The sequence below is a fragment of the Mus caroli genome, unplaced genomic scaffold (assembly GCF_978045245.1).
Source record: "Mus caroli unplaced genomic scaffold, Mus_caroli_1 scaffold_1, whole genome shotgun sequence".
Lineage (NCBI taxonomy): Eukaryota > Metazoa > Chordata > Mammalia > Rodentia > Muridae > Mus > Mus caroli.
This window is the reverse complement of record NW_028227256.1, coordinates 163,530,821-163,545,460: the sequence shown is the minus strand read 5'-3', so window position 1 is coordinate 163,545,460 and position 14,640 is coordinate 163,530,821. Positions and strand designations below refer to the sequence as shown.

Below are 14,640 nucleotides of genomic sequence, written 5' to 3'. Positions count from 1 at the left end.
CATCTAGTTACGATGTACACCCAAGAGCAGTGGCAATAGCCTGTAATGAGCTGGGGGTTTTGTTGGTTTTTATTTCTAGGGGGTTGGCCTCTAGAGCTTTCCAAACCAATAACTTGTTATAAATGTAACGTTTATTCTCCTGATGTAATTGCCATCTTCAAGGCTTACTGCCTCTGTCTGCTAACTTAGGCCTAGTCCTGGAACCTTCCAACCGTCACACAAGCTAAGCTAGGCCTAGAATGCGGTCAGCCTCTGAGACTCACTGCTGACTGAGCTCGCCCTTTCTAGCTCTTTCTGCGCTCTGTTGGCTGGTTTAACTCACTGTTCTGGCTCAAGCTCCTCTCCACGTGGACGAAGTCAGTCTGGCTTCTCCAGACTCTGACTTTTGCCCAAACGAACCCTAGCACTCTGTTCTCATCTTGTAGCTCCTCATTCTCTGGCTGGTTTGTCTTTACTGTGTCTAGCTTGTTCTCTCTATGCAACTTGTCTCTGTACAAGTGTCCCAGTAAAACTGCCTCCTACCTCTCTCTTTTCTCTCACCCCCACCCTGTGCTGCTCTCTAAAGTAGCTTCCCTTCCCCTTCTTCTCGTGAGAGTTGGGCATATTCTATTCTGGCAGATCTTTCTCTGATTTGTCTCTTTTTCTGCCACTCAATTAGACATCACTTTTAAACATAGTTTGTTATAAAGTTACAAACTAACTTTATTCTCATTGTTTGGGATTAAAGGTGCCTACTAAGGGCTGAGCCACACCACAACTAGAGAAAGTTTTTTTTTTTTCAGTAAATAATATAATCTGGGGGTTCAGAGTGTGATCAAATACCCTGCAGCAACTTGGACATATGTATCCCATGTATAGCACTAAGATTTTTATTTAATAGTCTGTATCTTCTGGGAATAATATTGTCTACCTATCTGGGTTACTCTGTTCAAACTCCTTTCCTTATTTTTTTATTATGGGTTTTAATTAACTTACACATAGAAGGTTTCCACAAGGCTTTTTCATACATTATTAGTTTTTGTTGACCTACCTTCCTTCTTCTCTGCTTCCATCCCTCACTGCTGTCTCTGCTTAAACCTTTAAATATCCCTGGTATTCCCTCCTCTTGTCATCCCAATACATTCTACTATGTCCCTACCCCATTAAGACCTCTTGTCCTCCTCTCAAGGACCCATCCATGTTTTCTGATGAAAGTACAGATACTCCAAGTTAAACATATAAAGACTCAAAGCTAGGAGTCACTGTGAAGGAGACGTTGCAGCCTTTGTAATTGCTAGTCACTTAGTGTAATGTTTTCCACTTCTATCCATGTATCTGCAGATGTGTGTTTGTATCAGTCGCATCCGCCCATCAGTCAATGTTAATTTCGGTTTTCCTAGCTATTGGGAGTAGAGCAGCAATGAATGTTGTGTGGTGATTTTATATCTTTACTGTCAAATATAAGGATTATCCCTTCAAGATTTTTCTTTTAGAAAAGAAAATGAAACAATTCAAAGAAAAGTCAGGATGACTCAAGTTTCATATTTTATGCAGAGCATAGCCTTGTTGTACAAGAAAGCAGTAACTGGGAAGCACTAACTGAACCATATAAAATGATACAGAAAGTGACAAGGATCCTATACATTTCCCAAGTTGAGGTTTTCTATTTTATCAGTTTGGGTATGTCAGATTGATGTCTGTTACATGGCAGTAGAGTGACTCCTCTTTTGCACTTACAGAGGTGCCTTACTCAGTCTCAGTCCGGGGACTCTGGGCAGTGCTCTCAGCCCAGCCCTAATGAGCAACAGTACACTGGCAACGATTCAAGGTCAGCAGCACATTTGTCTTGCTTGGTGCACCTGAGGGTATTGGGGGCAGGGGGCAGAGGGGGGGAGTTAGAGGAAGCTTCCTGCTTTGCTAAAGATAAAGGTAAGGAGGAGAGTTGAACGCTGATTAAGCTGTTCTTGGGGATCAAGAAGATATTCCTGTAAAAAAGTTTTGTAGAAGAGCATACGGGCTAGTTTGTGAGAACAGCAAATGCATAGTTTGGTATATTCCAAGAAATCTAAACTTTATTATGTGACTAGAGTTGGAAGTAGATTTATTTTCCTCCTGATGTTAACCTATCTCAAGGCAAGCTTCTTCAAGTAAAACTGCCCAGTTCCATCCCCAGTGAGAGTCAAGTGTTCTGCCTCTAGAAGTAAAAAACAACTTTTTAATATCATGCCCTTTTCTTTATTTAGTGATGTGTGAATGTTCTCTTGACTAAAGGCTTCTCAGAGATAGCTTTCATCTTGTATGAAATTTATTCTCAAATTTGTCAAATAATATCAGTTGAGTTGATAAAAGCTAAATATATTTTTAATTCTTCAATCACTAACAAGTAGTCTTCTTGAATGGAGGTAGTTTTAAGTAAACTCCATTGAAAGGATAGTATTATTGGATTTAACAAATACTTGTAAGTAAATGTCAAAAACTTGATACTTAAAAGATAGAAATATGACTGATTGGTCTGCAGCTCTCATGATTCCTCCCTATTTATTTGTCTTACTCACACTCATTAAATTGACTTTCAACTCTTTGCATCAGATGTATAAACTTGAGCTGATGTCAGTACAGCATCACAGTGGAGGGGAGAGTCAGCAAAGAGGCACACTCTGCTGCTGAGTAGGAGTTAGCTGATGTGTTATCTGTGTTACCTGGCTTCTCCAGGATGAGGTTTAATGTTCTTCCCGTTGTGGGCTCTGTGTCTATAGCTCTTGCTTCTAGTGGCTCTCTTCCAATCACGTCTCTGGATGCAACTGGGAACCTGGTATTTGCCAATGCAGGAGGAGCCCCGAACATCGTGACTGCACCTCTGTTCCTGAACCCTCAGAACCTCTCTCTGCTCACCAGCAACCCAGTAAGCTTAGTTTCCGCCGCCGCAGCCTCCACAGGGAACTCTGCACCTACAGCCAGCCTTCATGTCTCCTCCGCCTCAACTGAGTCCATCCAGAGCTCTCTGTTCACAGTCGCCTCTGCCAGTGGGCCTGCTTCCACCACCACAGCTGCCTCCAAGGCACAGTGAGCTGAGCACAGAGCTGGGTTGCCACAGGCTTTCCTCACTACAGGGTGATAGACTGGCTACCAGCTGCTTAAGAAAATGACACCTGTCATTGGCTTCCTCCCACCATGTTGTGAGGGGGAAGAAGACATGGAGAGAAGAAAAAATTACACATACCAGAAAAAGGAAAGAATGGAGACAGGACAGCATTTGCCTAATTTTATAATAAAACAATGTCTTTTCAGGATTGCTTCATGGATTGGAGAACTTTCTAACCAAAAATTTTAAAGGAAAAAAAAAAAAAAAGAAACAAAAACAGACAAAACTAAGTGAAAGGCCTACTTACCATGTCCAGCAGTCATGACGACAAGCTAAGGTGGGTCACCAGTTCCAGGAGAGGAAGGGGTCTTTTTCTTTTTCTTTCTTTCTTTTTTGTTGTTGTTTTGTTTTGTTTTGTTTTTTGGGGTTTTTTTTTTTCTTTTAAAAAAATCATTTTTATAGGTCTGTTGTACAGACCATTAAGTCATAACAAGGTGTTTATAATCATATCAATTGTGTTGGGGGTTCCTTTCTTAACTGGTACAATTTAGGCAGGCCTGTATTACTGTATCTCTGATATTGTTTGTTTATACACATATATATCTATCTATATATATTGAACATGTTTATCTCTTGCTCCTGGATCCTGTTTCAGTGAGCTCCCACGCTGTGGGGAGGGAGGGTTTGGGATGAAGGGAGACTTAGGTCCTTAACTCCTGGGAATGTTTGTGCTGGTTTCCTTATCCTTGGTGACTCTTACAGAGGTGCTAGAAAACGATTTTCTTTTGCCACTTATGCAAGAGGCTTGGTGCAGAAGCTGAAGGCAGTGTGTGCAAACACTTCTGCCTCACACACGCCCCTCCCCATCAGGCAGTGCCTTTGGAGCACTTGTGTGTAGGAAGGAATTCCTGCTGAACCGTGGCTCTCACTCACCCTGAATCATTGAGCAGCCTGAGGCCCAGACCCTGTGGTGCAACAGTGATGCTTCCTTCTACTTCCCATGGGAACAGCTATGCCTGTTGCAGGGCAGGGTTTGGTTCCGAAGAGCAAAGACTACTGCAGACACCTGACTTGGTGGCTCTCCTGATTTCTTATCTCTTAAAAAAAATGCTCCTACTGTTAGTGTTTGTTTGTTTGCTTGTTTGTTTTTTCATTTTATGAAATTTTTTCATTCAAACTTCCTTTTATTTACTTGGTCAGAATCAAATTGGCATACTGAAGTTGTGCAACAATTCTCTCCCTTGTTTTCTAAAGCAATTCTGTTGAACTGTTTTCTACTAACGAGGTATCCCAGAGAGGTCAGTATGAAGCGCCTGAGTGAGTGTACCACCGTTCTCTAGAGAGTCACAGACTTCCTGTCCACTGAGTGGGTCACAAGTTTCTCCAAGCCTGAGAGTCTCCTCAGTCCCCTGACTGACAGAGGCCCTTTCCTGGCTGGGCAAGGGATCTGTGGAACTTCAGAGATATGCTGAGCAGGAACTTCTCAGCCTCAAGTGTCTCTTGGTTTGTTAGGCCCCTGCTAAGTAGATCTGATGACGACATGCATCTCCTATTTGATGTAAAAAGTGATTTGCTCCTGTAATTGCTTTCAGGGTGTTTCTAGACTACATAAATGAGCCCATTGAAAAGGAAGACCTTGTGAAAATGGATGAAGACGGATGAGGGTAATTTAGAGACTAAATTCCCCCATTTGTCAATATCCTGTTATTATACTATCTGTACCAGAATTTTTACAAACGACTGAATCACTGCAGTGAAGCTCTGAGTTGCCCTTATTGGAGTTAAAGGTTCCCATTTGGCGTCTGAGGGCACTTGCTTCAGTTCCTGGTGGTCTGCACTTTGAGCTGGGAGTGACTCTACTTCTGATTGCTTTGCTTATGCCACAGGAAACTGTGCTTTTGTTTCTCTGCAGAGAAAAGTTCAGAGAGGCAGTAACAGGCACAGATGTGTACCTTTCTTGTTGTTTTTCAGTTGGGAGAAGGTCATATTAATATTAAAGGTCAAAAACATTTTGATCCCCTTTAATTTTTTTTTAGTTCCTTTTGGTTATTTCCCAGAGTATTTAATTTTCACCCCTGAATAATTTCTTTTACCCTTAACTTTTCCTAAAATCCCTCCAAAAATCAGTGAACTGCAAGCAGGGAAACTCACAGATGCTCATCCACTTATTTTGTATGGTGTGGGTGTTTTGTTTGTTTTGTTTTGTTTTTGAAACTAAGCTTGAACCAAAGTCAATTCTTAGCCAGCTGCTGTACTAATGGACTAATGGTTATAATGTGCAGTTCAGACACAGTGAGGAGATAGATGCTACTGACAATTCTTACTCCTTTTTCTTGATTAATTTTATGTGAAAGTTGCTGCTTGTTTTTATCTTTTATGTTGGTAAATTGTAATATCCTCTGGGCAGACATTACCTTGATTTTAGCTAGTTTGTTTAAGTCAGTGTGTAAATAGGATGGCGTGCCAGTTACTACTTCTCCCTCCCCACCAGCCTTTCTCTCTTGTTAATGTAATGTTTCGTCTTGACTTAACACTCTAACCTCAGTCTGCATATGGTTTTAGGCCTGTCGATACTGTTTCTGCCCTAGCAGAAGTGAGGAGGTTAGGAAGAATTCAGGGAGAGAAATGCTGGTTACCTACCAGACAGATTAGCAGTTATAGCATTAATTTCCAGAATTGCTACCAAAGGAACTAGAGAGTCCCAAGAGGCTCTGGCCCGGGGACTAAGGAGGGCAGAGGGACTGTTTCGTCTTACGTGGTTAAAAGGATCTTTTTCCCAAATAAGAGTCCCCTACAGACTTTGATTTTTAAAATGATACTAAGTTTTACGTTTTTGTCAATCCTTCCTCTGTAGTCTCTAGTGGGTTGAGAAAGGATTGCTGCCTTTTTATGTAGTTCATTTTTTGAGGATAGACTTTAAAACCAGCATAAATACTGTATTGAGAAGAAAAGGATCTTTAGATAAAGATAACTTTAATTTTTCCCTACCCTTTTTCATGTGTTTAAAATTAAATTGTAAAATGAAAGGTACTTTATACATATGTATACATGAAACACTACTAAAGCTTTCTGGTGGGTGTTCAGGCTAAAATACCTTCCGTGACCATCTCTAAATGGTCTGTTAACCTACTATACACAAACCCTTGGGTAGTTTTTACTTGATACCATTTTTTTTTAATGATCTCAAATGCTTTTTAAACTGACAACTGTCTTCTAAGGTAAAGTACTCAGACTTAAACGTTCAGCTGCCTTTTATGAAAGAGTATAGGTTATGTGACTAAAAGACACATACAGTTGAGTTTCTACATTTCCTGAATAAACAGGTTGTTAAACCTGTTAGTTCATTCTTCTTTTCTTCCCCTTGATATTTATGCTTGCTTTATTTCATCCCTAAATTTAGTTAACACATAGTAAGCCAAAGACTAATTTTAAATACATTTTAGGGGATACTATATTTGCCTGTGATAATGGGCCCTCCCTGGAGAGTAGTGAATGTAATTGTTTAATCCTGTTTAAGCAATGCAGTTTGGCATAAACTTTATTTATTTCCTGTGTAAGTCTAAATGACAACAGAAAAATCTATAAGGTTTCTCACAAGAGCAGTCTTACTGCTGTAGGAATAGTAAGTGCTCTGTTACCTTGGATGTCTCTGAAGCCCTATAGGCAGCTCCATAAAATGAGGAAACATTATTCCTAGCCATTTGCTTCCTTAATGTGTTGTCAGAAAGGTCAGCACTGTCCTGTTTCTGTAACTTGTTACTCCAAAATAGAACCAAAGGAATCCAGCTTTCATCTTGTGGAGGACCAGCCTATTTATATTTCATAAGCTTTATTAGAAATTTTAAAAGGGATATCAATGAAAAGGTTTTAGGTGTGATCATCTTGCCAATATGTTCTATATCATCATCCATTTGTTTTAGGAAAAAAGCACAATTATACCTCTCTAATATTATTGTGTCTATTATCTATTCTTCAATTATTAGAAAGATAGGGGAAATAATCTTTTCACTATCCAGAAGCACAGGTTTTTGCTTGACAATATTTCAGTTCAGCTCAGTCATTATTAACATATAACTTGCTGGAAATGCCAGGTACATTTGTAAATATAGGGATATTATGTAAGGAAAAAAGACTATAATTCCTAGTCTGAAGTTCTTCTTAAGCCATGTCATCCTCACAAATCTTTCTTGACCAAGACAAAGAGACATCTATTTTCTGTTCTTCCCCAAGAGGGGAGAAATGCTGCCCCAGTGTGCAGAAGACAGTGTCCTGCTGGCAGCCTGGGCTGGCCCTGGCCCTGAGGAACTCACAGAGCAGTCTATAACCTGAGTGTGTGGTGAGACAGAAGGAAGGGCCTCAGCAGCTCAGCAAGAGAGCTTGAACAGAAACCTTACGTTGACTTCTGGAGTTGATGAACATAAAGTGTACTTACTCCTCAAACTCTATTAGAACTGTAAACATTTAAAACTACCCATACTACTGTAAGGAAAATACTTAAAAGACCTGAAACCCATAATTGTACACGTGGGCAGAAACTAATGTAGTAATTTATTTATAACTCTTATGAGTTCACTTTCATTTGTGGGTAAGAACAGTATTTACCATGTTATGTTGTCCATATAAAGAGATCCATGATTATTTTGAAGTCATTTTCAGATACTTGTAAAAATAAGACTTCCCTAATATTTTGATTTTGAAGAAGAAAAGCAATTCTTCTTTGCCATTCCTCTGAGAATAAGACACTGTTCCACAGGTTTGCATGGATTGCACACACAAGCATAAATAGAAAAGGCGGAAATAAGGTCCTTTGATTATTAAAGGTTGATGGAATAATCCTTGCCTCATCCTCTAACTCACCAATGGACAGTAGGTGTAAGGTTCTACCGGGGTGGTCAGGGAACCTCTTCCTCAGCATTTGTCCAGTTCGTACCTGGTGCATGATAGGATTTGTGAACTGGGTTTCTTCCGACCATCATTCTATTCATGAACCAATTCCTTAGTTTGACCCTTCTGCTCTTGGCCTTTGCTGGAAGCAGTAAACTTGAGTATATCACGTGTCAATTCAGTGATCTGGATCTCTCTGTCTCTTTTCCTTCTCTTATTCCTTTGAGTGGTGGTACCTTAATCTGTGAGAATAATGCTCGTGGGGAACAGCTTCTGGCACCTTCATAAAATACCTCAGCATAGCTTAGCATTGTTACAGAACTGGTTTTAGACTGAAAAACCAAATAAGTATAAGAAAAAACTTTATAAATAGTGGAAATAATTCTAGCTGTAGTATTTAGTTGAACTAATGTTTATTATGATTGATAAACATGATTGATGCTGTATGTATTTGGGATCCTGTTTATAGAGTTAGGGAGGGTTGGGTTGGGAGAAAGGAGAAATTGATTATGTTAGAAGGAAAATATTGCTTGTGTGTATTTGTTTTTCTTTATATCTGTCTTGCCAAAGGAAACTTGATATTCCCTATGAATGGGTTGGGGGTTTGAGGCCTCTCTGTGATCTGATATGCAGCACAGTATGCAGAACCGTGCAGGTGATGTGTGGGGTATCCAGTAGGTTCAGGATGCCCAGGGACAGGTTACAACCCTCCCTGTCGGTGGCTGTCATGCCCTTGCCCCAAGACCTGCCAGGCTCTCCTGATGATCCATTACCTCTGTACATAGCTAAAGCTTAGGCAAAGAAAGAGTGTGCAAATGTCCAGGTGTGCAGATGAAAAGACAGATATGAACGTCTTTTCATATGAACCGAGGAATGGAGCGGTGGGTGATGTATCTTGAGCTAGGAAAATTAACATGAAATGAGTCATCTTTTGTCATGTTAGTGATTGCTGTGCTAGTAGTAGCCCAACATTTTTAAAACTTTATTTCCTTTTCTTATACCAAGGATAATTTTGTCTAGACCAAAACACAAACAAAAGAAAACCAAGCCAAGAAGTCGAAAGCTAACCCTGTCCTGTACTAAGGCAGGGCATTGAAGGACGGGGTGATGAGATGGAAGAAGGAGTTGTTCTTCCTGTTGGGAAATGTGAATAAGAAATTATGTTGGTTTAGGAAAAAATTAAAAACCTTTCTGCCCTTGTTCTGTCTGGGACAGACTTTCTTGGCTCTCTGAGTTCTAATGTAAACTATATCTCAAGAACTAATTTTTTAGCATGTCCCATCTCACAGAACTTGAGTGGGATTTGATTTTGATACCAAAGACACAGCTAAACCATTGCTTCTCCTTAAGTTTTCCAGACACTCAAAGGCCATAGAGCAAACGCTGAGGTTGGAAAGCTTCGTCTCATCTCTGTTCTCCCCATCGGCCTCACCCCTTCCTCCCTTTTGGAAGATGTCTTTTTGGTTACTCTAGCTTTAGGAAGAGATTGATCTTGTTCCTCCCTGCTGCTCAGTTGAGATTGGTAGAGTTGCTCAGCATAACATTGATGCTCTGGCTGAGAAAGAAACTTGGAGTGCAAAAAACAGTAGTAGAACTTTTACTTACCTTTATCGAGTTCATACCAATAAAGTAGGCCATCCAACCTGTTGGAGTACCAGTCAGGATTTAGTTAGGAAGAGCAGACTACAGCCGAGTGATGTCTCCTTCCTCTCCTGTAGAGCTGTTTTGCTGCACAGTGTGTTAGGATACGGCTGCTGGGAGGCTAAGAGGTTTCTTGTGTCAGCAGGCTTTAGATAAACAGACAGTGAGAGAGGAAAGACCCACAACCGTGATCAGGTTGCTAATTTCATGAAAGCTTTCCTTGTTATCATTCTGACATTATGTAAGTAGTGTTAGTACTGTGTGGTTTTTTTCTAAGCATTAGGTAGGTTTGTATGGTATAGGGATATTGAAGATAAGAGCACGGAAACAAATGCTGTGAGAAGCAGTGTGTGCATCGTGAACACCATTTCAGCTGTGAAAGGGACGCTCCCAGGTTCAGGGAGGGAAACAGTTTATGATCTTTCTGCATCCCTGAGTCTGCCCACGCTGCACAGGGCTCTACCACCCTTGCCACGTCCTGGTTCAAATCCAGAACCCTGTCAGAAAGTTAAGAAACTTTCCAAACTAATGTACAGGAGGAGGGAGGAGCTGAGCTCTGCCGCAAAGTTGTTCATCACTGCAACAGCCACAACCTCACAAAAGCAGCTTGAAGCTTCTTTGCTAAATTGGCAGTGCTATTGATCACTACATCCCAAGGTCTGCAGGCAGCTGGTGACAGTGCAGTTCCAACAGTGCAGCATCTGCATGGGAGATCTTTATGTGATCTTGTTAGAGAAAAGTAGACAGCCAATGCCCATCTAGCCCAGAGAGTGTCTAAGAACTACAGGAGGAAACAAAATGTTCTCACACGGGTATGACAGTGTCTCTGAGGAGCACTGTGGTAGGCTGGCTGGGTTCTATTCCTACATGCGTTTGCAGAGGGCACATGTTTTGTAAGAGTGATATGAACTAGTTAGTGCTAGCCCGGTTAGATGTAAAGTTGCAAACTGTGGGAGTAGGGGTAGTGTGTTCAACAAGACCCTGACCATATTACAACATTGACATTCTACAATATAGATGGTAAATGGTGAAAGGAAGACTTCTTCCCACTGCTTACCTCTGCTTCCATGGGAATGTGTGCGTTACTCAGTCCACAGGAGGGCTCACTGAGGGAAGTGTCCTGCCCCTAGAGTGGCCCTCAGCCATTGCTCTCCTCTGTGGTAGTGAAGGCTAGGTGAGTAAGAGTGGTGGTTTCTGCCCACCGTGGCCTGTCCAGGAGCTGTCGTATACCTCATTTCTAACTCTAAGTAACTTGCTTTAACTTCCTCTCAACCCTACAGCGTTGCCAAGTCTGCCCTCCCTCTTCTCAGCCACATTAAACTCTGGCCTATAGCATCATAAGACCTGTCGCCCGGGGTGGGACTATCCCAAAGCCTCTGAATGTCTCTGCTTTTAAGCTACTAGAAACTGAGGGCAAATTGCAATCTCCTGTTTGTCTTTGTTGCTAGGGGTCCTCACAGGTCCTTTACCATGTCCCTACCACCTTGCCTTCAAGGACGGCCAGCTCTCTTCTCCCCATCCACCCTGTATTTCAAACTGCTGGATGGACAGCAGCTTTTGTCCTTGCTTTTCCAAGTGGGCTCAAGGCTGACCTTTCCCCTCTGAAGCCTTGGGGTTCTGCTCATTACCAGGACTTGGTAGAAAGGACATGAAGGTTCATTTAAGCTGACCTAAGCTACACATTTCACTTGTTTCCTGCGTGACATGACCAAAAAGAATTCCAAATATTTAAGTTTATTATTAATATATTATAATAATAGTTATTATTATTTGACAATCTTATATCCAACGGGCTTTCTGGAAGCTGCTTCTCCGGCCCTTTCAACGTTTTCTTTGAATGTAGTTCTTAACTTGCAATTTCCACCCCCAAAGTTGGGGGGTGGGGGGAAGCTCAGCCAGGTCAGGTCATAATACTGCTGCTATAAGCCAGGGGCGGGTGGTTTCTTTGTTTTGTTTTGTTTTTCCATTTCCAGCCAAAACCAAAGATTTCTTAATGATTGTATAAACTCAAAACAAACAAAAAAACCAAAGAAAAGGGAAGTCTTCAGCCTCAATGCAGTCTGTGGCGTCCTGGCACTTGGAGGCATGCCAAAGGGTAGGTGGGGACACCTAGCCAGCTCAAAAGGGCAGGCAAGTCTTTTCTAAGTTGAGAGATTCATTCAGATGCATGCCCAGGAGTTTTGGCCTTTGCTCACTTCTGAGTAGAGCATGCAAGAAAGAAATTGGAACATCAGATTTTTCAAAATGAAAGTCCCATCAGCACCACAACTCATGTGACAGCAGCCAGGGTCATCACCAGAGCTGAGCACAGGGCCTTAGAGCTGGGAGCTGCTACTGGGTGGCCATGGACTCCACAGAGTGAGGATGCTGAAGACGCTGGCACAGGATTGGCTACTCTGCTGGGTGCTTTCACCTTTGGGGCAGGGTCTTAACCCAAGGGTCCTTCTGAGTTCTGAGCCTTCTCTCTCTTTTCTGTTCCCAAACTGCTTGGAAGTGGCTGTCCTGTTTGTGAGGAAACATGCAAAACAATTGTCAAACTTTTTATCTTGTTTCCAGTTTTGTTTCCTTTTGCAGCACCACTGTGCAACTATGCATTGTATTTCATAACCTTTGTGCTAGGTAGACGCCTGTGACTTTTTAACTTGGGGGTGGGTGGGTTGCGGGTTGCAAATGAAGGAAATTTTTACATGGATCTTTTTAATCTCAGTTGATTGGGGGAGGGGGGTTTTGGTTCTAGGGTCATACAAGCTCTATCCCAAAGCAAAATCCAAATGTTAATAATACTAGCCTGATGCAGATACCAAAGACAATTTCTTTCCTGCAGAACCTTAGACTTGTGTATTAAGTACGATTATCCGGCACTTGCATTAGTCTAACCTCAGTAATTCCAAAGCTTAGATGTATATTTTGGTATATTTCCAGGATATTAAAAAAAAATGTCGTTTAACTTCTTGTTTGTTTCAGTGTAATGCTCTTAAAGTCATCGCATGAAATAACTGCGCTGTCCTATTCTTGGTAGTTTGAAATAATAGTATTTTTGTATGTTTTGGGTGTGTCTGTATGTATTAACATAACAGTTTTCACTGCCTAGGTGTTCATATAAAAATGAGAGGTTCTGAGTGTACATACTATTAAGTAACAATCTCCACCAGTGTCCACAGAGTGTGGAGGCACTGACGACTGCCCAGCTGGGATCTGGTTTTAAAGAGACAGTGATTGTGTTTTCTAAAGATGTTTGCTTCTGTCTTTAAATATCTTAACTTCCCCACTTGTTTTTTCCTACTTTTTTAATTAATATTGATTCAGGGGTGTTTTTCCACTGTTGTCAAGGGAGGAACACAAGGGAACTGACACCTTGGCCTCCCAAAATATGTTATTTTATGTATTTTAAAATGTGAGTTTTGAGTTCTTCTTTGTGGAAACTTTCAACATGATGTACATGATTCTTTCCGGAGTTGCCCAGCAGCTTTAATGAGGCAGCAGCAGCAGCCGTTCCTGGGTAGTTTATTGGGTGTCCTCTGACATTTCTCCTTAAGATGACTTTGCAGTCTGGGTGGCTATTGTGTAGCCTCACTGCCCCAGAGCGTCTGTAGCCATTTCCCCTTCAGTGGGGATATTTTATAAGATTCAGCTGATAGCTCGGAGCACTGGCCCTGTTATCTGTGCCCATGGGAAATGTGTTTTTCTTGATTTGGAAAACCTGAAACCCAAACACTTCTACTAACCGGGCTTAGCGGATAGCTCCTGAGGCCTGGGGAAGTGGTGACTGTGAGAAGTGCTGTCTCTTTTTTAAAAAGTGCCCTTTATGTGAGTCCCCTGGGGACCACCAGAGGGGCTAGGGCTTGGGAGAGATTGTGTGGGTGCCAGTGAATCAGAATGAAATGGTGGGTTTTATGTAGATGCATTTGTCTGCTGTAATTTTTTATATATATTAAACTTACTGTAACTGTACAGTTCCCATTTCTGTTGTAAAACATTAAACCATTTTCCAAGTGTTTTCACATTGTCTGTGTCTCTGTGAGGTTACTGCCTTGGTGTTCTGGTGCTTTCCACAAGCATTTGTACGGATATTTACACAGGCCCTCCAAAACATTTCTCCCCACCGTTCTCCCTGGGAATCTCGGAGTCTAAGCAAGCACCTTAGTCTTGTACCTCTCCTGGCTTCCTTAGTGAGCGGTGGCCACTGTTTCCCTTCTCTAGACCCTCAATTGGATTTAGTGGAACCCTGAGTTGAGTAGCAATGGTCTCCTTCAGAGCTGACTGCTTTGTATGGTCAAACACAAAGGCCCTTGACTGATCCTTCAGTGTGTGTGTGTGTGTGTGTGTGTGTGTGTGTGTGTCTTGTCTGTCTGTCTCTCTGCTGGGATTGAACTTGACTCTCCAGGCTCAGTTGTTTGTCTGACAGGCCCTGAACCAAGAGTGGTGGAGTGGTGGGAGAGGATCCTCTGAAGGTGGCACATCCCGGATGGGCCCTTGGTCCTGCTGTTTGCATAACTAAGCTCCTGCCTTCCAGACAAGTTAACATCTGCTGCTCTGATGTCATAAGGAAAGTAGAATCCTAGAATTGCCCACAGAGAGAAGTCTTAAGCTTTTGAAGAGCTTTGGGAAGTGCCTCTGACAGGCATGTGCTAACAAGAGCCCATCTCAAAATGGCAGAGTGTCAAAGCCAAAAGATCTATGGGTTCTCCTTTCTGCTCATAAGTTAAATGAAATTTTTCCTTTCCCTTCTAATATTTATGTCTTATATGTAAGTCTGTAGAGTTATTTTTTTAAGTAATGTCAAAAGTTTGACATTCTCTTTGGTAAAGATAACAGCACCTTCTTGGTTAAGAATGACTCTAGTAAGCAAACGTATGTTATCCCTCTGAAGAGGTGAGACTGGCCCTCCTAGCCTCCTTTTAGAAAGTAGCTTTATTCTAGATGCTTCTCAGGCCTTATAGGAAGCAGAGCTCCCCACGGGATTGGTAAAGAGTCTCTCTGTAAAGAGCCTTCTCTCATTCCAAAGACCTGGGCTCGCTGCAAGAGCAACATGCACTCAACCACTGAGCTATCTC

At 41.7% G+C, this 14,640-nt stretch overlaps 1 protein-coding gene across 12 annotated transcripts in view; it reads left to right on the top strand.

Annotated features, from left to right (window-relative positions):
- Positions 1 to 14,640, top strand: part of Pou2f1 (POU class 2 homeobox 1) — a 147,148-nt gene that overhangs the window by 126,772 nt on the left and 5,736 nt on the right. For 9 of the 12 annotated variants that reach the window (XM_021167766.3, XM_021167748.3, XM_029480095.2 and 6 more), the window contains 2 exons: positions 1,719 to 1,807; positions 2,736 to 13,573. In XM_021167766.3, coding sequence (XP_021023425.1) covers positions 1,719 to 1,807; positions 2,736 to 3,046 — 400 coding nt within the window. In that variant the 3' untranslated portion in view covers positions 3,047 to 13,573. Of the gene's footprint in view, positions 1 to 1,718; positions 1,808 to 2,735; positions 13,574 to 14,640 lie in introns of those variants that run through there. The other 3 variants (XR_003837230.2, XR_015048365.1, XM_085842597.1) reach the window with 3 other exon arrangements.